At 42.3% G+C, this 25,003-nt stretch overlaps 1 protein-coding gene across 1 annotated transcript in view; it reads left to right on the top strand.

Moving 5' to 3' along the window:
* RIC8B (RIC8 guanine nucleotide exchange factor B) overlaps window positions 1–25,003 on the top strand; it is a 40,603-nt gene that overhangs the window by 11,899 nt on the left and 3,701 nt on the right. The window contains exons 4-9 of the mRNA XM_066634215.1: window positions 1,270–1,364; window positions 13,094–13,256; window positions 14,223–14,318; window positions 15,213–15,357; window positions 16,993–17,137; window positions 19,987–20,106. Coding sequence (XP_066490312.1) covers window positions 1,270–1,364; window positions 13,094–13,256; window positions 14,223–14,318; window positions 15,213–15,357; window positions 16,993–17,137; window positions 19,987–20,106 — 764 coding nt within the window. The remainder of the gene's footprint in view (window positions 1–1,269; window positions 1,365–13,093; window positions 13,257–14,222; window positions 14,319–15,212; window positions 15,358–16,992; window positions 17,138–19,986; window positions 20,107–25,003) is intronic.

Consider the following 25,003-nt stretch of genomic DNA (forward strand, 5'->3'; position numbering starts at 1 on the left):
GGAAGCTCCAGGGCTCTTTCCTGCCCCATTCATTGATTTCAATCAATGATAGGGGCGGGAAAGAGCCCCTTCGGGAAGCACCAGGGCTCTTTTCCGCCCCATTCATTGATTTCAATCAATGATAGGGGCGGGAAAGAGCCCCTTCGGAAAGCTCCGCCGAGACCCCCTCCCTGGGGTCAAGTAAGGGGAACCCGGGAGGAAGCGCGGCGCGGCTGGGCTGCGCTGCCTCGCGTCGCCGCCTTCCTCCCGAGGCTGGGATCAGCCCTGCGGTGCCCTTGGAGAACTTTTCCTGCTTCCCAGAGGGTGAGCTGAGCAGGCGCCTCGGGGCGGAGGGGGGGTGGGCGGGGAAGAGGGTATGGGGCTGCCCCCAAGTTGCCCCCTGGAGGGCTCCCCAGCCGCTCCCCTGGCCCCACACCTGATGTCCCCCCACTTCCCATCACCCCTCCAAGTTGCCCCCTGGAGGGCTCCCCAGCTGCTCCCCTGGTCCCACACCTGGTGTCCCCCCACTACCCATTACCCCCCCAAGTTGCTCTCCTGGAGGGCTCCCCAACCCCTCCCCCTGGCCCCACACCTGGTGTCCCCCCACTTCCCATCACCCCTCCAAGTTGCCCCCCTGGAGGGCTCCCCAACCCCTCCCTGTGGTCCCACACATGGAGTCACCCCACTTCTCATCACCCCCCAAGTTGCCCCCCTGGAGGGTAGATCTCTGGGCCTTGCTGGGTTTCAAAGTAGCTCTCCAACCAAAAAAGCGTGAGCACCCCTGATTTAGAAGGTGCTTTTTTGCCCAGTAAGCAGGGGTAATCCTCATGGCACATTATTGTAGATGTAAAGCAAAGTTTCTTTAAATCTAGATATAAGTGCACTGTGGTGTGGTGGTAGATAATTTGGAGGCATAATTGCAAATGACAAATCTAGTGAGATTAGATCTGTAATGGAGAAAATGATTTTAACCTTTTTAATAAAATGTGTCAACAAGTAAGAATCTCCAGGGAACATATTGTAATAGATGGAGCAAATATTAAAGCTAGTAATTCTGACATATTCTTCATATTTCGAACACTTAATATACTTCAAATAAGCCCTTGGGTATGAAGGGTTAGTGACTTGAAACTGAACTTCATGAACCACAAGAGCATTTGAAACACGTTTTGCATTGTTAAGGACTCATAATGTGATAGTCCTTTCTTTTATTTCTACGTATTTTAAAGTTCTGATGCCCACACTGGCTGCTTTGACAGTGACGTATGTTCTTGGTTTGTATTTCTGTAGAATGACTCCCATGAGTTTCGTTACATGACTGCCATTCTGCGTCACTGCTTGTTAACTCTGGGCCCTACTGAAGACAAAACTGAAGAGTTACACAGGTTGGTGGAATTAGAGATCTGTTTATTTTAGAGCTGTGTTTTGGAGTTTGGCTCAGCACCTGTCTGTTTCTATTGGATCTCTTGCTTGGATCTAAAGTCTCCTTTTATCTGGAGGCAGGAGTTAACTCAGTGTGTTTAGCACCAAGACCCACTTTTTAAAATGACACTCTATCAGGACTCACCCAGCTTTATGAGACTTTTAAAAAGGTGATCTAGAAAGGAATATTTACAAGTAATACTTTCTTTATTTCCAAAAATCTCTCAATCCATTTCTCATAATGAGGCAGCCCTAATGAACAGCCTCAAGGCTTGAGCTTAGTTATGTGACCCAGCCTTCACCTGCTCTCTCTACCTGTCATTGATGACTTGGAAAAAACACATCAGAAAAAAGACACTGCAACATTTATCTACCTTGCAAACAAATTTGCAAACTGCAGGAGCTCAGCTCTTTGCAGGGCAATTAGCAGCTGTCTGATTTTTGAATAGGACTTGAGGCAATTAGTTATCTGATCTTTCCATCATGTTTCATTGGAGGCTCTGTGGGACCCACCAGAAACCCACCCACTCAAACAGAAACAGTTTGAGAAATGCTGAGTTAACTGATTAATTGAAACCTCTTTCTTCTTTAAAGAAAGAAGTGAAATCAAACCATGGACAAAATATGTCATTCAATATATGTCATATAAATAAACAAGCCCAATTTTCATGTGGGCTGTGTTTTCAGCAGTAACACCTCAGCAGCTGAAAGCCTGAGGGCCGTATAAAAAGCTTCCACGGGCCTTATCCGGCCCCTGGGCCTTATGTTTGACACCTCTGATTTAGATGGTCTGGAATGAATACTATTTTTAATATAAGCTGTGGAGAAAAACGTAGACATTCTCTGCCTGTGACGGCATCCGTGTGTCATGAAAGCAGAAATCATGTGCTGGTCAAGCAAGCAAAAGGAAGATGGAAAAGTATTAGAAAAGTTCATCTAAGAAGGCTGGCATGAGGATGGATAGGATTGCAGGGAAAGCATGGTTAAGTTGCCAGCCCTTGGCACCGTTGTTCTTGCTATCGCTGCCATTGTTTAGTCATGTGTGTCACTCAGTGCTTGGATCATCCTATTCTGGACTTATACGCATATGATGCTCCAAGTAAGGTCTGAAACTGTCTAAGTGGATAGTACTTTTAACTGTTGCTGATAGTAATAGCTTTGGGACCAGATGCAATACGAATATATGGGATACAACTAACTGCTCATTTGCTTCCCCCTTCTTTGCCATTATCTTAGACATTTATCAGTTGGCCTTGACTTTCAGGCATAACCTGGAGCAATGCCTGTCAAAGGTGAGTTTTCTATTTGGATCTTGATTACATTTGCCTCTAGCTGATCCCTTAGTCATTTTACGATTGTTGACCCACTGCCTTTTATATTTCGTGACCTGAGTTGTAAGTAGAATCTATTTTGTTGCCTTATTCTTGCCTCAAAACCTATAAAGTCTTTCCAGGACCAGCATAACCTACCTTTTTCTGCACCTCATATTTCTTGTTTAGCTGCCCCCACCCTATCCTCTGGGCATAACTTTCAAGCTTTGCTGCTGTCTTTCTGCCATCATCTTTTCATGGCTGTCTTACTTGATTTATCTGTTCAGATGTAATTTTGTCAACCCACCATGGTGAGACTAGGGGTGGTCCTCTGGTTCGTATGCTTCATACCTGCCACTTACTTCTTGGCAGATTAGACAGAAGTGTGTAATCCCAGAAGCCGTGCAGCTATTTGAACTTATGATTTCTTTTACCTGTGGTGTCAGACATACACCTCCAACATTACTTGCAGGACCTGAATGTGCATGACATTAAATACTTAACTGTATATTTAGATGCTTATCTTTTCTCAAGCATAGTTCATGGCTGCATTTTGGATCAGCTTCTCAACACAGATGTAGGGAGTATTTAACCCTTTGTGCTTAGTTCCCACCAAAAATCACAGTCCCAAAATGGCTACTTAATTTTTAAAGTGCCATTTGCTACAATTGAGTTCCCACTGTTTAGTGGGAAATGAGCACCGAGATAAAGGGTTAAATATCCCCACCTGCACACTGCAGCCTTGGTCCAAAGTGTGTTCATGCATAGCTACTATGCTTAAATAAAGGTATGTCTCCAACTATAAAGTTGTGTATCCAACATAGCATTGCAGAGATGAAGTGCTTGAGCCAAAGGCCTGCTTCTAGCTTATCTTGCTCAGAGATGAGGGTGAAGAGTAACACCTGACCAGCTCAGATGAGTGGCCTGTACTGTGCCTAGTAAGCAGTTGGTGCTGCTTGTAAGTAGTACTGTGTAGCATCTTTCAGTTTATCATGTCTGGTTCACTTGTGCTTGGATGTTAGGTTAATTAACACAATTTAAAAGGTGGCCAAAAGTCGTATGTTTGCAATATCTCTATGTTGCAATGGCGCTTGTCATTCAGCTTAATGTCATTCAGTCATTCATACAATCAGCTTAAATTGTGAGAGATCCTGCCTCCCCCAACCCATTGGAAAAAACTCTGAGAATTAACTGAGCCAATTCAGGACAGTTTGTAACAATTCTACCTGCAGTTTCCACCTTATTACCTGCTTTGGTGCTAAAATATCAGCAGTGATGTTGCCAACATAACATATGGGAGCGAATTCCACAGATTAGATGTAGCAACAGAGAAGCCCCTTCTTGCATCCCCTCCAGCTGCGTATCTGTCAGCAGTGAAATGGGTGGAAGAGCCATTTTGGATTGTCCTGGAGCTTGATAGTTTCACGTAGGGTGAGGTGTTCCTTCAGGTAGCCTGGTCTCAAACTGCTTAGGTCTTTAAAGGTTAACACCAGCACTTTGAGTTGCACTTAAACTACTGGCAACCAGTGCTGATAGCATAGCACAGAAGTAATGCAATTATGCTTTGGGCTGGTCAGCTATCTCATAGCCACATTCTGAACAAGCAGAAGTTGCACAACAGCAACGTACTGCTATAATCCAACCTCAGTGTAGCCAGCCTGTGGACAACCATAGCCATATCTGATTGTCCCAGAAAAGGATTCAGCTGGTACACCAGTCTAAGCTGGGCAATAGCACCCTGGACCTTCCTGCAGATCGATGCTCAGCTGGCAGAGGTGAGTTGAGAAGTACTGTGAATCTGTTCCTGCAAGCAAGTGCCACCCCATCCAAAACAGGATGCCACTCCATAACTGGTCAGTTCTCCTAACTAACTTCTGGATTTAATTTCAAATTGTTCACTGTCTTGTGCTAATCACCCTACCTGCCTACTCGGCTAGTCTCCCTCCCTTTCCTCAGCAGAACTTATCAAGCAAGAAGGGCCAGGGTTGAGCACAAGAACACAGTGTGCTGTCTGTGGACACAGTAGTGGCTGAGAAATATGCCTTTTCTGCTACTGTAATTGGCATTATGGAGTCCTGAAAATTGGCTCTTGCCTGTGTTCAGTTGGATTCATTGCTTAGAATTCATTTCGTTGCCAGCAGCTCTCCAGAAAATAAAGCTGCTGACTTGGGTCTACATTTGGGAAGACAACATGGATATGCATTCGACAGTCTGATCCTAACCCATGTTGGAACAGGCAGACCAGCTAGCCTGCTCCATATCCAGTGCAGGGCTGGGGCTGACTGCGGCATAAGTCGGAGTAAGAGTGTGGAAAAAAATATTAGGAAAATAGAATTTAAGTCTCCAAGGGAAAAAGTGTCTTTAGCAAGAGTACCCTGTATATTCTCAAACTTGGTTGGTGATGTTTTTTTTTCTCTGAAACCATGTGAACATCAAACTTTAAAATGAACACACAGGTTTATCTGAATATGATGTAGTTTGAGTGCAAATTACCAGCTCTCTTTAATATGAGTGTGTATTGTATTGTAATATGGATGAAAGATTTTTCTGATGAGACCATGTAATATTATTGCTAGTACAGGAGTAGGGAGGAGGTGGAGAGGACTTTCTTTTGCTGCCCAACAACCAACATCTTGATTTTATTTCTGTGTATATTTTCAGCTTTGTTATGTCTTCCTTGATATAACTCTTTAGTATACTTTCTTAGCAGGCTGATATGATTTTAATTTTGATTTAAATCACAGAGAGCCCAATACTATGCTTAACCCACCACCTTCTGCCGATACAGGCGCACCAAAAAGGCTTGTGCTGCATCCTGCGAGGCAGGGGCAAGCCTCCATGGTGCAAAGGGGTCTACTCAGACCTGTGCTGCCACTGAACCCTCTCCATCATCACTCTGCTCTGCGTCCCTCACCAACTTGCCTTCATTGGTGGTCGTATCATGGTGCATGGTCACATGAGAGAGAGTTCCAGTCTCTCCGTATGAGAGCTGTTGCCAGCTGGCTGGCAGTGCATGGCTCCACATGGTCCTGGCAGGCCACCTGGAACAGCCGTAAAGCACTCCTGCTAATAGAATGCTAGTTCCAGTGGCAGGGAAGGAGGTTAGGATTGGGCTGTGAGAAGGGTCACTTGCCTTTTTAGAACTAAATAGAGCCTTTGTGCTAATCAGAAGCCTAATCTAAAATCTTTGGTCGTGCATGCCACATGTCTTCTACAGTATGGAATTGATCATTGTGAAATGTTAAGGTTCTTATTTGGCTCTGTGTTGCTGTAAGAACACACTACAAATTATTTTGTGTTATCTAGAACTTGTCAAAATCAATGGTTACTGGGCAAAACCATCTTTCTTTATGACATGGAAAGCAATGTCCATACTATGTGGTTGACAGTCTAGATCAGCAATTTGCAACCAGTGTGTCATGGCAAACTGGTGTGTCGCAAATGGTCTGCAGGTGTGCTGTGGGAATTTGGGTAAGGTCATTTATTAATAGGGCTATTGGAGGATGTTCGCCGCTCCCCCCCCTCAGCAACATGGTGTGTCTTATAAATTATCAAAAAGCTGATGGTTTGTCTGACAATTATAACACCTTGGCAGTGTGCCCTGAGATGAAAAAGGTTGAAAATCACTGGTCTAGATATTCATAATTTAAACAATAATTAAATATGGTCCATGATCTCTTGTGTCATTTATAATCCTTGACCAACAGAGTCACATTTTTTGCCCTTTGTTCATTCTAGAAAAGCAGGCTTTAGTTTTAATATATTTTATAGAACAGTGGTTCTCACCTTTTTTAGCCCAGGACCCACTTCTGAGAATGACAATCTGGGACCCACTGGAAGTGATGTCATCAACCTGGAAGTGATGTCATAGCTGGAAATGACATCATCAAACAGGAAGTGCCATCACTGTGATAGCAAAGCTGGAAGTGATGTCATTAAGCAGGAAGTTCTTGCCTAGGAATTCAAACTGTAAATGACAAGAGAAAATATTCCAGCTCAGAAGCTTCTTCCAATTCTCCCTGCCCTCACTACCATTACTATCAAGTAAAAAGAATGAAAATAAAACAATATCTGGAACAAAATATTTGTGTATTTACTGTTTTTAGGTCCATTTTTATTTACAAAATCTCAAGCGACTTAAACCGCTTTGTGAACTTTTTGTTGAAAAGCAATATATAAGTACTGTTAATAATGTTAATAATAGTTCTTGTATTAGGCTTGAAACTAACACTGATGTGGATGTTGGTACTGTGCTCAGTACTGGCTAGAAGCAAGTGCACCCTACTTATGCACCTCAATACAAGAAGTAGCTTGAGCTTTTGTAAAAAAGGAAATAAAAACAGTAGTATGTCCCTCAGTTGGGACAGTAGTATGCCCCTGTCCCAACCCACAGTTTGAGAACCACTGTTATAGAGGGTAATGAATTCATGTTTAAGATGTTATAGAATATAGTCTCCACTGTGTGCTTATATTGTATTAAGGTTGCAGTCCTTTGCTCACTTGCCTGCAAGTAAGCCCCACTGAACATAATGGAATTGACTTATGAGTGAATAGAATTGTACTAGAAATATGTCAATTTTTTTGAATGTAATTTTCTAAACATTATTTTTTAAAAATCACAAGTTTTGATTTTGAACCAAATGTTTATGCATCCTGTAATGAAATATGTATAGGAATCTCTAGGTAGACCATTGTGACACAGTAGAGCCACTTATTTTAAAAAATGCACGTTTAAATTATTGTATAAAAGCAAATGCCATGTTTGCCCACTAACAAGATTTTAATAAAGGCCTTTAGTGGTGCTAAATGGTTGTTTTGCTTTCACATTTGCATATGGGGGGCTGAGAACATGAGTGGGTGGGTGTCATGTCCTGGTGATTGATGATCTCTAGGAAGCTGAGAAAGGAAGAATAATATACGCAGCATTTTGACCCCCTGGAGTTGGAATGCAAACACTATTGTATGGCTCTGTGCACAGTGACTGACTTCCTGGTAGCTGGAGAATTTCATACTCTTCTCATCCACAAATAAAACTGTCAGGCAAGTGACAAAGATCAAAAAGCCAAGCTTTGAGTATTGAAAAGAATAGCTTGGGCACAGTGATCCAGAAAATTTAATTTTGTAGGTGTTTGGGAACGCCAATACCTAATAAGAAACCAGTAAAAAAGGACTTTCTATGGAAAGAGTCCAAGCTGTCAAACTACTGCTGCATCAAATTGTATGTGGTGTTTTTTGCCAAGTCCGTTTTGCAGAAAATGTGTTTTGCAAAAATCCCACTATCTAAAGTGAAGGCTGTTTTATAGCACATATATCTTGCTTTGGAGCTTTTGGTAAGCAAGGAGGAGCATGGACTGTGCTCCTGTGTGTGGGGAGAGGGGTGTGTGTGTGCGCCCAGATCTTGTGTGAATAACTTTTCAAACTAATGCCTGGTAAGCAACAACAGCCTGAATGCTGTGCATAAGTGGCATAGGAATATGACCATCAATGAAATGGATACATCAAGGTGAGGTGCATAATCAAGTTGATAGTATGATGCTGACCAGAAAATCATGCCAAGGGCTTCTTGTTGATTTCTGAGACCATGCTGCTTGAAATTGGGAACGCCTAAGCCTCTTTCAGGTGTTCTGAAATATTGGGTAATTTAGAATGGCATTTAGCTCATGGGAAGACAGACCTCCCAGGTACAGCAGTTGTAAGTGCAGGCAACACTGCATGCTTATGGGGTGGGGCTTCTCTTTGTGCTTTTCCTCTCTCCTCCCCAAATTGTGTGGACCTTCCAAGATGATTTATATTGCCTGACGAGGTTTTTAACTTCAAACCCCCCCCCCATCCTGAAGAGGTATATTGTAGATACTCACTTATAGGGCAAGAATTTTTACCAATAAATCAAGCTTAGATCATCACCTCGCCTTATCTTTGAGGTCACTCAGGGTTCAGGACTTTCCAAGCAACTTTTGCAAGTAAAGCTGCAGAAGCAATGCAGAGATTAGAGGGCAGTTAATCTCCAAGACAACTCCTCCAGGGCAAAGCTCCTGCCAGAGTTTACCTTCTGTTCTCCTGCTAAAGGATTCCTTTTAAATCAAGCCTCTTCCATTTTGCAAATGCTGACAGAGGTCTGTTTTTTTTAAACACCAGGATGTAATTCTCATTTTGATTTGAAACAAAGTCCCAGGCTACAGTTCTGTGCACCATTACTTAAGAATACCCATGGAAAGCAATGGGTCTATTTCTGAGTAAACAGGGTTGCAACTATGTATAGCTGCCCTTGCTCAGTCATTCCTTGTTGCTTGTCTCTGCTGCAAATTAAACTGCACACTCCCAGTTATGTGTTGTATGTTATATGCTGAGCCTCTGGCTTAACACGCCAGGTACCTTAAAGGATTTGATTAATGCTTCTCCTACAGTGGTTCTGAACCTTTTTTCACTTGCATACCCCTTGGCAGCCCATTCCATAAATTGTACCTCTCATATTGGCAAAATGTTTATGAATAATATGAGCTCTCATCCCTATATGAAAACCCATACTTCATGTATTCATCATAGTATTTTATCTTTTTATTTATTTGAAGAACTGAAGATTATACCTTTTCACTGTTTTGCACCAGAAGTGTCCTGAAAAATTCTTGGTAACTGATCACTTTCCATATTATGTTTCAGCTTTTCTACTGGTTTTTAGTTGCTGATTTATACATGAATTGATGACCAAAAACTAGCTATTGGTGGGACTTTCAGAGCTGACTAGCTACCCCCCTTCCTGGCCCTGCAAGGCATTCTGGAGCACTACCTGCCTTTTTCTGCCATTCTTTTTCAAGTACCCCTAAAGGTTCTGTCAAGTGCCCCTGGGGGTACATGTACCCCAGGTTGGGAACCACTGTTCTGTTGGTACGTTGTTTACAGTGCACTTTGGTAGTGTTTACAAAAAGGTTGTGAAGACCAGAATTTAAGATGTTAAATAAAAATGTATCTTACGATTATTTGCTATATTTTAATAAATTAGAGACTGTAGCTCTTCGGTAACAATTACTGGTAGGTTATTTTTCAGGATCTGGCTTATTTAAGCATAGTAGCTGGTAAAATCAGACAAAACTATAGTCAAACACCCCCTAAGTTTAAACCCCCCCCCAACTTATCTGAGGGAACAGAACATTCCATGACTTTTGACTCAAAACCTGCCCGCAACTTACCTGTGAGATTGACTTATATGCTAGTATCTGCGGTACTTTTGTTAAGATTGAGGCCTAAATGTTTAGAGGACATGCAGTGCAAAATGTTCGCTAGTTCCTGGACACTGACTGACTGACTTATTTATTTATTCTTATTATGATTTATTCATGCATACATACATACTCCGCCTTTCTCCCCACAATGTGATGCTGTCTACACTATTCTGTTTCCTAACTATGAAGTTTGCTCGCTTCCTAACTCCCTGACTTTTAACAAGGGGTAGATATGTGCGAATAAAACAAGAGCTTGTCAGAATGACTTTAGAAGGCTTCTTGTAATGCTTCTCTGCTTACTTCAGATCATTAATGCAAACAGTGATGAATTGCATGATGAGAGATGCAAATGGGCCAGGCTAGCTGATTCCAATAGACACTTTAAACTCTCATTCCTGAGTCATGGCATTCAGTGGTATGAATTAGCATAGTAAGTTTTGTCTTAACTATCTATCTCTACTTGGGATTCTACAATGTTATTTCACAACACTCCCTTTTTTGGCCCTGCTTTATCGAGAGCAGTGGCCATAAACTGCAAGAGTACAAAATGAAAGAGCACTATTCTACCTCCTTAAATGGGCCTATGTAGAAAGTCCCTGCCCTTCAACTTCAAATAAAAAAACTTTTCACAACTATTCATCTTCCCTTTCATTCCCATTGTTTCTTGGCTGCAGGATTTCTCTCTGTGCTCTTAGCTGCCTGTAGACATTCTAATTCTTGCAATAAAATTCTGACACAGAGCAGAGCCCAGATAGATCCACCCAGTGAGCAAAACCAAAGAACATTCTGCTCATCTAAAGTGTACAGTGGTTTTATTTTCTTGCAAGGCATCTGTCACTACTCAATACCATTTGCATATGAAATCAGGCCACTCCAGGAGAAATGATTTCACATTTGGAAACTATTTCAAAATTGGAAAATATGAAATAACCTACATTCAGCTATCTCAAGAAAGTGAACTAAGCCACTGATTACAGATCAAGTTGCACAAACGTATATAGTAAAGCTGTTAAGCCTATCCTAGGATGGGTGTTCTCTAGGTCTCTTCCATTTCAGTGCTCCTCCCTCATGAATGCGTGTAAATAGTACCCCCTCCAGACTTGCTGCTGCTACTAACTATCCCACTTGCTTGCTTGTAAGCTTATGTTGGTGTCTGCAGTGTTTCTCGTTGGTGCTGCTCCTCTCTGATATGCCCTTGGTGGATCAGTCATGTAGAGTAAACATGAACTGGGTCAGGTGCAGTGCACTTAAGCCATTTCTGCACAATATTGCATATATACAACAGGGATCAAATGCATACACCTGTGGACTGGGCAGAAATGGGTTAAGTTAGCCAGCTTGGTGACTCCTTGCTGCCCACTTTGTCAGTGTTGTGGGAGCAAGCATGAGTGTCATCACTCCCACTGAGAGGGAAGGAAGTAGTCAGACTGTATTGCCATTTACTTGCTCCAGCTGCAGTAGGGAGGCCAAAAAAGCAATAGCCTTGAGCAGTGGTCAGATTATATTTCATGCAAGCTAGTGCATATATGCTTGCTTACTCTCTTACCAACTTCCTGGTGGCCCAGCCTTCTCCTTCCTTCCTTTGCTTTAGTCACTTATTTTCCAGTTACCTGATAACCTTAGTTGGTTGTAAAACCTATCTTCCCTGTACTTTGTTGGTATTTTTCTGTAGGCTACGGGATTGCTTAGTGCACTGTTGCCCCTTTGTCAAACCAGTTCAGGAAAGGATTGTTAGCATGTACCTATCACAAATCGAGAACTGTATCTGGGTATTCAATGCACAGTTGAACTAATTGGACTTCATAATTTTTAAATTTCAAGCAAATGGGAAAGGGGGATTTGAAAGAGATTTAGAGGCAAATCAAGCTAATTGCATTGGTATAAATTCAGTGTATACATTGGTGTGTAAGAGATGACTATACAAAATAACAGAATAATACTTGGTATTTGATACAGTCTACCAATCTGCATATTAATTTCTGAACAGGAAAAGTAACTCTTGTGTAGAATTCAGAAAAATATATTTTCAATCTTGCCTCCACCATTGTTTGAAGGAACAAAAATTGCAATCCAGTCTTTTTAAAACTTTCCTCAAAATAAAACTCAGTTGCAAAGGAACTCCCAGAGGCATCATTAGTTTTGTTTCACCCTGTTCAAGAGCTCATTGCATCGCCCCCATGATGAACCTCCTCTCGTACCAGACCATATAGAATAAATTGCAGTATCATATGCGCAGCCTAAATGCAGTGTCATCACTAGGGTTGGTGTAATCCCTATTAACTTTATTTTAATATATCACAGTACAGGTCACCCAACAAATCAGTAACCAACAAAAGACCAGTGGCCAATTTGTTGACATTCATCCAACTGAATAAGTTTGAATTCTGATACATGGCAATGAGAGCTGACTCATACTAACAGTTTATTGGTTTCCTGCTGTGTCATAATAAAGTGAAGAAAATTGACTTTTTGTTACATAAGGCAGTTGTATTTATCTTTTCGTTTTTTGGCTATAACTTTTGATAGAATACAGATACTTCAGTGCTGTTTATTTCATCGCATTCTGTATTAAATTACACATCAAATGATGTACTATGATGGTATTATTTGAAAATACCAAGACTTTCACAATTTTGGTCAGTAGTGGTGTTGTCCCCTGTGACGGTAGTATTCATTGCGATCTGCACCCACCCCCCCAGCAATGCCACTAGAAACTTGTCACACCTCAAGTTCCTCTAAGCCAGAATTTCTCAAAATGTGCTCCAAGGAGCCCTGGCCCCCCTGCCCAGTTTGTGCTGGCACTCCGGGGCTTGCTGAGAGTCCTTTTAGAAGTGCAAAGTTTGTGAAGTGCAGAGACTGAAAAGTTTGAGAACCACTGCTGTAAGCCATTCAACCAAATGTCTGAAAGTGCTAAATAGAATGAGTATGGAAAATGCTTTTCAAGTCCTCTGATTGAATGGACTAAATTAGATACTTAAGTACTGTACTATGTACCAGCTGTTGCACCATTGCAACATGGTCTTGTTTTGGTGTTGCAAGGGCTTTTACTCTCTTATTACAGGAAGATAGTTCCGCACAAGCACTTAGAATCCAGGAGTAATTTCCATACATGCTTTTAAGAAAATGGGTGTCATGAAAGAAATTAGTTTTTTAAATGTCTTTCAGCAACGCAATCAACCTTTTAAGCAATGTTCCAGTTTCTTGTTTGGATGTCCTCATCAGTCCATCAAGTCAGGATGAAACTGAAGAAACAGATATAAAATACAATGGCATGAACATGGATGCAATTCAGGTGCTACTGAAGTTCATGGAGAAGAGAATTGACAAGGTAAGAGGTGGCATACAAGCACCAAGGTAGACTTTACGTGGAAGATGAGTGGAATATTCTCTCAGTTGGGTTTCTGTGTATTGTTTTGAAAGTCATGTATGAATAGAAAAGGAGACCAAGGAGAATGATTTTGATTGCAAACATGGCTGAGGAGGAAAGAAATTAAGCCTTCTTCCCTGCTGCCTGCCAAACTTCAGATTACTATGGCGGTTTTGTTTTTTTTTAAATAAAATGAAAGCATGGTTTGGAGACTCTTGTATACACATAGGTTGGTCTTAAGAACAAACATGAGATGTATTGATGACAGAAATTACCTTGATTCAAAAGTGCCTAACTTCTATCTGCTTTGAATCATGTACAACCTTCAGTGTTTTGACAGGCAGACCTGAGAAATGCAAAATCAGGCAGTTTAGATCTATCTAAAGAGTTATTTAAAAAATTGTATCTGCTCAGAGACCTATTGTTTAGCTGTGTATGTTACTTTAATGTAGGTATATTAAATGGGTGGGGAGAGGAGAGGTGGACTAATAAATTTTGGAGTATATTCATTTGTCATATTTTCTGGCTTTTTCTGTGTGTGTCAGATGATTTGCAGATATGATCACTAAAACTCTGGCTTCAGTATTAGGCCCCAGTTGGGGCCACACTATGGGAAAAAATGTTTCTGCATCTTTTCCACAGGTGACTGTCTCGTATTTAGCAATGTGTTAAGGACATTTATGTGTCTGAAAGTATATGGTAGACACATATCTAGGAGCATTTCCTGAGGCAAATATAGTGTTTATTTTCTGACATTGAAATGCCCATCACATGTTGCAAAAATGTCACATGGGTAACCCACTGTGGAAATATGATTGCCTGACCTCTTGTTCTGAGAAACAGTGGAGTAGGAATATGTGATGTAGAAGAAAATGCCAAAGTGTCTAAAAGGAAAGTATAGTTATCTATGAATTTTTATTGTTCTAGGGAAGTAGCTATCGGGAAGGTCTCACTCCAGTTCTCAGTTTACTGACAAGATGTTGTCGATCTCATCGGAACATAAGGAAATTTATCAAAGCTCAGGTGAGATGCCCTCAACTTGGTTAACAATGAACTAAAATATTTGGTTTAGACCATCAATATCTTGGGAGGATTTGTTTTTGTTCTTGACGAGGGGTGCTGAAAAGTGTTGAAATTGGTCCAGTTCTTCACCAGTGGCATTTCACTGTGGGTGAATATAAACTGCTAAGAAAGAGAATCTTGACTAAGGAAGCAGGGAACATGAATGGTCCGTGAATGGTTTGATACCTTAACTTCTGAAATTTGGCCATATGTACATAAAAATGTACATATAAGACTAGGTATACATATATGGGAACAACAAAAATAATGTGCAAACAACAATTTGAGAACACTGAAATGTTAGAATTGGGTTAGGATAGTACTTGCTTCCTGTTAACGTTCGGTTAACACTGACCTAGAAGATTGGGAAGAGGTGCAGGCAAATACATTGTATGGGGTAAGTGTCTTTCACTGTTCTCTGAGGGCTGCAAAACAGCTGACTGCCTTCTGATTGTCTTTGAAAGGCATGAGATGTATCTGCTCAGAGATGTACATACATAGAGATGTATCTGCTACAGAATGTCTACAGTATGTGCAGTTGCTTAGACTCTAAGCTCAGAAAGAGTGTTGGAGCAGAACCCTTTCAAAACCTTTAAATCAGTGGTTCTCAGCTCCTTGGGGAGCCACGGAAACCAGGCAGGGGAGCTGCGGAATTCTCACAAAAAACCTGTCACCCTATACAATGCATAGAATTTTAGCCCTAATGGGGAACCATGGCCAGTGGCCCAGTAGGGCAAGGGAGCCGCCAGTCAAAAAAGTTTGGGAACCACTTTTTTAAATCTTGAAGTGTGGCTGCACTTTCCATTGGGGAATAATTGCTGTTCTTCTACTTGATTTTGTTTTTGTCCGTATTAGGTTTTGCCTCCCTTGAGAGATGTATCCAATCGTCCCGAAGTTGGCACAACTCTGAGAAACAAACTAGTACGTCTTATGACTCACGTTGACCTAGGCGTGAAGCAGATTGCAGCAGAATTCCTTTTTGTCCTTTGTAAAGAAAGAGGTACAGGCTGGTTCTGTGCTGTGAATATGCATGACTGGTTGGCTTTGGCAGAATTCTGAATAGTCCTCCTGGTTGCCCCTTGTCCAGTAAAAATTACTGCAGGCAGGAGAACTTTTGTAAACTCAGAGTGTTGATTCTTTCAAGCTGGCAATAAGCCACAAATAAGCTACATAGAGTGTTTGGGCTGATCTGATAACTCTTGTCTACTTATTTGCAAATCTGGTTACAGGTAACTATTTTAGCATGCTTCTGTATATGCTGTGTGGTCTCCTTAGCATATGGCAGGGAGATGTAGACAGCAAGCACTTTCTAGGTAGTCTGGCCATTTGTTTGGACATTTAATGGTAAAACATAGTAGTAGGTGATGTAATGCTTCTTTCAGGAACAAACTAGCAATTTGTTTTCATTTTTAGGACTTTGACCACACCCTTCAGGCAGTGTTTCCTAGTGTGGTCGACAGTATTAATTTATACAGTAGTTACTGTTTCTTTTAACTCAGTTTAGGGCCCAGTCCTATGCTGGGGCAGTGCCGACAGCTGGTGCACTGCCCCCAGCAACTACTGTCGCATGAGTGCTGTAAGGCATGTTATCGCCAGCTGTAAGCCCACTGTGCTGGCAGAGAGGCAAGCGCCAGTCGACGCTGGGCGTTAGCACCCGGCTGGACCAGAGTGGCCAATGTTAAGTGCTCCCACTGGCCAGCAGTGAGGCTTTATGAGGTGGGGGGAGGGTGAACCTGGGTGGAGGGAGGGTGGACTGAGGGGTGGAGCAGGCCTGGAGGGGGGGTGGGAAGGGCAGCAGAGACTGCCACCAAATCATATGCCCACTCCCAAGCCACCCAACATGGACCTCCTCAGTTCTGCATCCACTAAATAGCAGGCTCAACTCCAAGGAGACCCATTGGTGGTAGCGGAGCTTTATGCAGGGTAAGAAAACAAATGTTTCCTTCCCCCAAGGAGATCCTGGCAACTACTCTGGCCCCACTGGATATAGTGGCTATTATTTCAGGACCTTGTAGCACCAGAGCACCATAGGATTAGGCTGCCCAAGTGCTGAAAAATCAAATGTCTCCATAATGCAGTCACAATTCAGCAAGTTTCCATACCCTTGAATTATGAATAATCAAGTTCTGAATGCATCAGTATTTCACTGCATAATGCAAGGCTTGACATGTGCATCACTCAGGATGTATCAGTTCCATGCCTGCATGTACTTGTATACAGTGGTTCTATATTTTCATACATACTTATGAATTCTTTTGGAAGAGCGAGATAATGAATCTTTCCTGGACACATGACAAATATAAATTCTAAATTTAGGTTTGGAATTGGGCTTTTCTGTGGCTGATAACCCCTGTTAGGCATTATTCTCCTTGGGAGTAAAAGAATGCCTTTTGTCTCCTTGCAGCTTTTTAACCTCTGTAGAAAAGAGAAGTGCCATTTTCATTTGTCTTTTAAAAAGAAATGTGTTCCATTTAAGATTAAATTGGAGTGTTCTGACAAATCTAGGAGCTATTAAGGCACATTAAAGGATTGACTGTAAGAATTGGATCCACAATGTAAAGATATTTATACCACCCTATTTTAAAGAAATGGGTTCAACCTTTCCAAGTAAATAATCTCCCTGACTTTTTTGCAGTTGACAGCTTACTGAAGTATACGGGCTATGGCAATGCAGCAGGGCTTCTGGCAGCCAGGGGCCTACTAGCAGGAGGAAGAGGGGAAAACTGGTACTCGGATGATGAAGATACAGACACTGAAGAGTACAAGTCTGCAAAGCCAAAGTACTGTTCCATTCACTTCTCCCTCCTCCTGCTGGAGCACCATTCAGTTGATAAATGCTGAATGTTTTGCGTTTTACCTCTTGTGATATATAGGCTGAGTTGTGGGCTGTATTTTTCACTTCAGTCAAAATATGTTTCAAGCAGGCCCAGTGGCGTCACTAGGGTTCGCGTCACCTGGTGCAGAATGCCAACGCGTCACCCCCCATGCAGTGGGCGGGGCCCCACATGATGGGTGTGGTGATGTACCATCACTCGGCCCCCACTGGTTTTTTGGCTGTACCTTTTGATAGAACACATTCTGCATGAAATTACGCATTGATTGATATATAACGTGATGGTATTATTCCTCCAAACTGTGATTTTAGTGATTTGGGTCACTAGTGGTTTCACACACACCCCCAGGGTGTCAACTTACTAATAGCTTATTGCAGCAGTTCTCAAACTTTTAGCACTAGGACCCACTTTTTAGAATGACAATCTGTCCAAGACCCACCAGAAGTGATGTCACGGTGGAAGTGACATCATCAGGCAAATTAAAATAAATAAGTATAAATAATTAAAGTAAAACAAATAATAAGCAGAAGCCAGCCCTGGTCCACCAAGTGAATTTCCTCTGTAGCCTGCCTGCAATAACAACCCCCTCCAAAATCAGTAAGGTTTTCAGCCCTACCCAGTTCAATTTAAGAACTTCTGTTTAAACCAGATCACTGTCAGGATCCACCTGGCTTTGCAAGTCTCAAAAAAGTTCACCTTATCAGCTGAAGCCTCTGTTTTGATCCTTTTTAGTGTGTGGGGGGGGGGGAGGCTACCTTCTGGAGCATTTGTTGAGCTCCAGTTCCATCAGATCAGGACCATTCTGGTGGCTTCACATTCCCCTTTGCCTGGCCTGACCACCAGCCAAGGCATATTTGCTTACTCACTAGTAAATGTGACTGTGAGGCTTAGTTTAGCTTTCCATAGGGCTCAACACATTCATCTGCTTGGAGGGAGGGACTTCCTTCTCAGGTGTTTTTGGGGGCTGCATTCATTGGATTAGGACCATTCTGGTGTCATTGGATTCCTCTCAGTGTGTCCTTTCCGATGGACTAAGGCAAGTTCACCTACTCACAAGTAAACGCACAATACGGCTCACTTTCACTTTCCATAGGGATCCATGCATTTTTTGTTCTCCAGTTTTTTGGCCATACCTTTTGATAGAAAGGAGATATTTCACCCAGGATTTTTGCATTGCATTCTGCTCAAAATTCCGCATCCAACAGTGTATAATATGATGGGGTTACTCCTAACCACCGCAATTTTAGCATGTCACCCCCCCGTGCGCGTCACCTGGTGTGGCCCGCACCCCCCTAGCGACGCCACTGAGCAGGCCTTATTTCCATTGGCCAAGGTACTCCTGAGTGTTGTCCCCAGTTCCAGGGATTCTTCAGTAAGGAAGTCAGGACAGTCAAGCCAGTGGAAATTTATAGGTCAAAGTGTTCTCAAAAGCCTTAGTGCTTCATATTGAGGTTCCCTGAGATTTCAAATATCTTGTATGTAAAATGCATATGACAGAGTATTGACCTTTGCAGTGGATAATCTGTCCAAAAAAGCTTTCAAAAAGTTATCACACAGTTCCTCACCAAAGCTCCTGCAAACTCAACGGTCAGGGAGTAAGAGAAGGTCCTCTTATGGATTAGGAACTGGTTGAAGAACAGGAAATTGAAAGTTGGTGTAAATGGACAATTTTCACAGTGGAAAAGCGGTGTGCCTCAAGGATTGGTCTTGGGACCAGTGCTTTCCAATTTATTCATAATGACTTGGAGTTGGGAGTAAGCAGCAAGTTGACCAAGTTTGTAGATGACACTAAACTTTTCTGGGTTGTGAAATCCAGAATGGGTTCTGAAGAGCTCCAGGAGGATCTCTCCAAACTGGGAGAATGGGCAGCAAAATGGCAGGTGTGCTTCATTGTAAGTAAGTGTAAAGTAATACACATTGGGGTAAGAAATCAAAATTTCGCATATAGGCTGACATGTTTTGAGCTGTCTATGATGAATCGGGAGAGAAGTCTTGGGAGGTGGTGGATAGTTCAATGAAAGTGTAGACCTACTATGTGGCAAGAAAGTGTGAAGAATGTCAGTTCCATGCTTGGGATAATTTAAAAGGGGATTGAGAATAAAACTGCCAATATTATTAAGACTTTGTACTAATCAATTGTAAGGCCACGTCAGGAATATTGTGTCCAGTTCTGGTCACCATATCTCAAAAAGAATATAGTGGAACTGGAACAGGTGCAGAAGAGAGAGACCAAATGATTAGTGGACTGAAGCACCTCCTTTATGAGACAAGGCTACGATATTTAGGACTTGTCAGGCTAGAAAGAGAGCATCTGAGGGGAGCATGAGTGAGGCATATAACATTATGCATGGGATGGATAGAGGGAAGTTCTTTTCCCTTTCGTGTAACATGAGAACCAGGGGCCATCCACTAAAATTGACTAGTGGAAGAACAGATAAAAGGGTTTTTAAAAAAAATAACACTGTGAACTTAATCTGTGGAATGCTTTGCCACAGAATATTGTGATGGCATCTGACCTAGATGCCTTTCGAAGGGGTTGGACAGATGTATTAAGGAGTCTGTCCAGGTTACAAGCCATGATGACTATATGCAACCTCCAGATTTTAGGCTATCAGAATGCCAGATGCAAGAGCGTGGTAACGGGATACATGTGTCTTGTGTGCTTCCAGAGGCAACTGATGGGCCAGTTTGTAATGCAAGAAGCTGGACTAGATGGGCTCTTGGCCTAATCCAGTAAGGTTGTTCTTGTGTTTAAGTCTTCATTTTTAATATTAATTTTCTTTCTCCTGTCCCAGCATTAACCTTATCACTGGTCATTTGGAAGAGCCGATGCCCAACCCTATGGATGAAATGACTGAAGAACAAAAAGAATATGAAGCCATGAAACTTGTCAATATGTTTGATAAACTTTCAAGGTAAGGTAGCTGTATTAGTTTTTCTTGAAGGGGAAATTACTTGACTCTCTGTCGTCTTTTCCTCAAGAGGATCTTGTTTCATAGCTGTATTTCAGTTGCAAGTATGTGCATCTCTCACCTTAAGTTTTAACTACTTTGCTGACCAAAATGTTATTAGCAAATACTATCCTGCTGTTGCAAAGTATGCCAGGCTGCACTAAAGTACCTTGTGAGCTGTATTCTGTCTGCCAGCCTTGTGTTGCCTTTTCTGTAGTGAACAGTGGGCCTATTCGCAAGACTTACTGAATTGAGAACCCAGCACAATCCCCTTTACCTCCCTTCTTCCATTTTGGTATGGAGCCCTGATTAGTTATAAACGGCTTTGTGTATCATCCAAACCTTAAGCAGCCATATTACTATAGTTCAGTGATATTCAGACTGGGGCGTTGCGACGCCCCAGCCTGTGGATCCTGGCCTCTGCCCCCTTAAGGGGCGGGGGCAGCCAGGAGACAGGGGGAAGGATCGCGCCCCTCAGGGGGGCTGCAGGGGCTTGGGTGCACTAAATGGTCAAGGCACACCATCAGTTTTTTGACAATTGACAAGGCACACTGTGCTGTCAGTGGGGGGGCTCGCATCCCCCAGTGGCCCTACTAATGACTCTCCCAAATTCCCATGGCACACCTGGGGACCATTCACGGCACACCAGTGTGCCACGGCACACCGGTTGAAAATGGCTGTCCTAGATGCTCTAGACTTGTATGGTTGCAACTTCTTCGAAATATTTAATACCACAGAACAAAGTTGTAATGGATCAGAAATAAAGTAGCAGGAGTTTGGGCTCCTTTTTACTCCAACTGTATAGTTTTCCAAGGACTGAAAGAAGTTTTCAGTGATAAAACAATTCATACTGTCTAAAAGTAACTTGCTCTTCAAATGTAGTTTGGCACTTGTCAGTGCAACGCATATGTTATATGACTTAAAAATTTACCTTTGGCCCCACAGCTTATGTGATTAACAGGTTGCCAACCCAAATTTATGGTTGACAGTTCAATTAGAATTTTTGAAATTTGTGTTTTTAGCAATGTAGACTGGAGGGTAGAGGAAAATGGTTAATTTGGGAGGGGATTTAGGCTTAAAACTTTAAGGGTCTCAGGTTGGAGAAGTAACAAGTTTAGGTGGGGAAGGGAGGTGCTTCTTGTCCCCTGGACCGTCCACTGGATGGAGAATATGATTCTGGGAGAGGGAGGGGGAGAGGAGGAACCATTTTTTACGTAGGGACAAGTGGGTTTTGCAAGCAGGAGGGACTGGGGGCAAACTGAGGGAGAGGCAGTTCCTAGAGCGATAGAAAAAGAGCCACCCATGGCTTGTGTACTCACTGCATCACTCACTTGTGCTGCCCCCCTCCCCTCCCACCTTGTCGATCTGGAATCCTTCCTCCCTCCCTGTATGTCCACTCATGCCCATGATGTGAAGGGAGTGGATTTTGTTGTAGCTGGGGTGAGATCGTACAGAAGGAACTGATCAGCGTGTTCTGCACTGTTATCTTTCTGATGGGATGGGTGGAGACAGCAGGGGAGAACCTTGAAACACACACAGAGCCTGGCAGCATCCCCATTTTTTCCACAGAACTGTGACTGAATTTTTAAAGGGAAAGACTTGGGACTCAAGTCTTTTCAAGTTGCAAAAATGCTCTGGGCAACTCAGAAAGTCTACCTGTTAGGACTCGTTTTCGAGTCAAGTTGTGGGGGGCACAGACTGGTGACTCAACTCGAGTCAAGATGCACTTATGCACTAAACCCACCCATCCCTGGTAGACACCTTAGTGTGTTCCATATATTTTAAGAATTAACGCCTGTCTGAACTAATGTCTGAAAAAGGCTTTTTCATATGTGAAATGTTGATCTGAACAGTCTTCCTGGGATTACTCTTGCATGATGCATAACTTGGATGCTTTTTAAAAAGAATAGCAAGAAGAGCTTTACACAGGATGCTGCTTGTAAATCAGTTGTTTTGAAATGTCATTTTGGCTAGATGTACAACTGGTTCTCTGTATGAGTTTATTTCTCATAATATATGAAACATGGGCACTTCCCCCAACTGCCACAGACTGTTACATGGCAGTATATATATACTGCCAAGTTTTACTTTTGTGAAATATAAAATATAGCTAAATTAAATTATTAGCATGCAGTTCTTTGTGTTGTGCATCTTGCATAATTAGAAGTTTTCCGTGTTAATTAAAATGCTTTATAAATATTTTTCCTGCATATGAACTGGTGGCACAATTATGAATTGATTGACTAATTTAAAATGTCAGGGTGCTTTTTCCAAGCCAACCCTATATTAATAGTAGGAATCCTTTTGCTGATGAAACAGCTCCCAATTATCACAGTTTGGGTTTTGTTGTACATTGATGAGAAGTCAACAAAACAAGTATGTAACAGAACCTTCGTAAGTAGCAGCCGCACTCATTAAAAATATGGAATTAATCATGGTGGTGACTGAAGAAAGCAGTGCTTCCATAGGTTTGCCTCTCCTTTCTGATTGTAGAACAAAATGGTATACATAAAAGGATCGGCACTATTATGTAGCACTCAATTATAGAGAGGCGAAAAGGTCCCCAATACACTGTTTTATCAAAGGAGCAGACCAGTGTTAACAATACTGTTATTTCATTACGGACAACTGTCACTAGTTCCATGTATTAATGCTGACCTCTTCTGCACAGAGCATGCAAGAAAGACCAACCCTTGAAAACAAGGGAATGATTTTGAAGTCGTTATTAAGCTAAATGGCAAAGCAGGAAGCAGAAAGAAAGATTGAATAGTTGAAATTTGAAGGGATTGACAGGAGATCTGCTAATACAGAGGAAGAATTCATTTTACTAAAAGTTAATTATAGACTGTTTTTCTATCAACTGTTACTTAAAAGAATGCTTCTTTAAGCTAGAAAAGAAAAATGTATTAATGGGTGTACTAAGTCATGAAGAGTGTTAGTCATTGATGTTTCTGAAAAATATTCAGGCAGGTGTCTCCATTTCAAAAAGATTCTGAGCGTCTTGGGACCCAATTCTATCCAAACTTTCCAGTGCCGGCGCAGCCATAATGCAGCCTTGTGGAAAGGAAACAAATGTTCCCTTTCCTGGAGGAGGCCCCCATGATTGCCCCCTCACTGTAGGATGCAGAGCATGCCCCCTTGGCACGACTGCACTGGTGCTAGAAGATTGGATTGTATTTGGCTCCTAGAAGTTAACAATTTGCCTGCAATTTAGGAATAGAGTAGTTAACTGTGTTGCCCAATGGTACATTTCTGAGATTATTCTTAGACACGTGAAATGCTTTGTTGGTGTGTCAGCCAAAGAGACACTTGAGCGAAGAAATTGTTGCTCTATCTCCAATCTGCCATTTCTGAGCTAGATGTTTGAGCACATGGTGGTATCTCAAGTCTAGACTTTCCTTGATGTAACAGATTATCTGGATGCTTATCAGACTGGGTTCCAACCTGGTTTTGAAACTGAAACTACCTTGATCGCCCTGATGGATGACTTGTGCCAGGAACTTGACAGTGGGGGAATTCATCCCTGTTGGTTCTTCTGGACCAGCAGTCTCCATATTGGAGAGACCACTGCATGCTGGGAAAGGCATCACCAGCACAAATGTCACTTGTCATTCCAACAGGAAGCCTCCTGTTTGCACCACCAGTTCCCCTGAAACTGTGACCCAGCCTGCTTGTCTGCCCAGAAATCTGGGCTCTGTGGCTGCTGGGGCAACAGAAGTGGCTGGCCAGTTCAAGGGAGATTGGTGGTGCAAACTGTAGGCTCCCCCTTGGAACGATAAGCACTATTCACATAGGGGAGAGGTTAGGTAGGGTGCTGGATCCGGCCCGCGTCCAGAGTTTGGAGAACCCTGTTCTGGACCAACAGCTTTCAATACAATCGGCTATGGAATCCTTCTGGGTTACCTTGCTGGGTTGAGGTTTGGAGGCACTGGTTTAAATATATATGAAAAGCTTGAAGTAGCTGTCCAGAGGATGGGTCTGAAGTGTCATCAGTATACTGATGGCACCTCACACTACCATTTTCATCTGATCCTGGGTAAGCAGTGGAAATTCTGAATTGTAGTGTGAGCTCAATGGTGGACTGAATCTGGCCTAATGAACTGAGCCGGAATTCAGACAAGACAGAAGTGTTCCTAGTCAGTAGGAGAGTCGACTTGGGTTTAGGTGTTCAGCCTGTCCTGGACTGGGGTACTGTTCCCCCTGAATAACCAGATTCTTAGTTCCTGGATCCAGCCTTACTCCCAGATGATCAGGGAACCCCTTTGCAAAGTCTTGGCTGGTGAGCTAACTGTGCCCCTTTCTGAGGAAAGTAGATTTAGCCAGATGCCCTAGCCATAGCTAGATTGGACTACTGCAACACACTTTTAAGCAGGGCTGCATTTGAAGAACATTTGGAAACTTCAGCTGGTACAAAATGCAGATACACAACTGTGGTTGGGGCCTGTCCTTATGAGCATATAGTTACCATTTTGTACCATCTCAGTTGACTGTCAGTCTATTTCCAGATTCAGCTCAAGATATTAGTTGTAACTTTTAAAACCCTTTATAGTCTGGGACATTTGAGGGACCATCTCTGCCTGTGCAAACCTGTATACCACATCAGAGACCATGATTCCCTACCTTCTGAAGCTCATTTAGGGAGGGTGTATGGTAAAGTGCTTTTGGTTGTTTCTCCCAAGCTATGAAATGCCCTTTCCTTTGGTCTGCTTGGCTAGCTCATTGTCAGCTTTTTGCCGTCTGACTAAAACTGCTCTGTTAAGATAAGTTGATGCCCTTGGATCATTTATTGTCATTTGCTCTCGGTTGGTTGCGTTTTTGTTTTTTATCAAAATGGCAATAATTTTGTGTTATTTTTATTTTT

The sequence above is a fragment of the Tiliqua scincoides genome, chromosome 7 (genome assembly GCF_035046505.1).
Source record: "Tiliqua scincoides isolate rTilSci1 chromosome 7, rTilSci1.hap2, whole genome shotgun sequence".
NCBI classification, from domain to species: Eukaryota; Metazoa; Chordata; class Lepidosauria; order Squamata; family Scincidae; genus Tiliqua; species Tiliqua scincoides.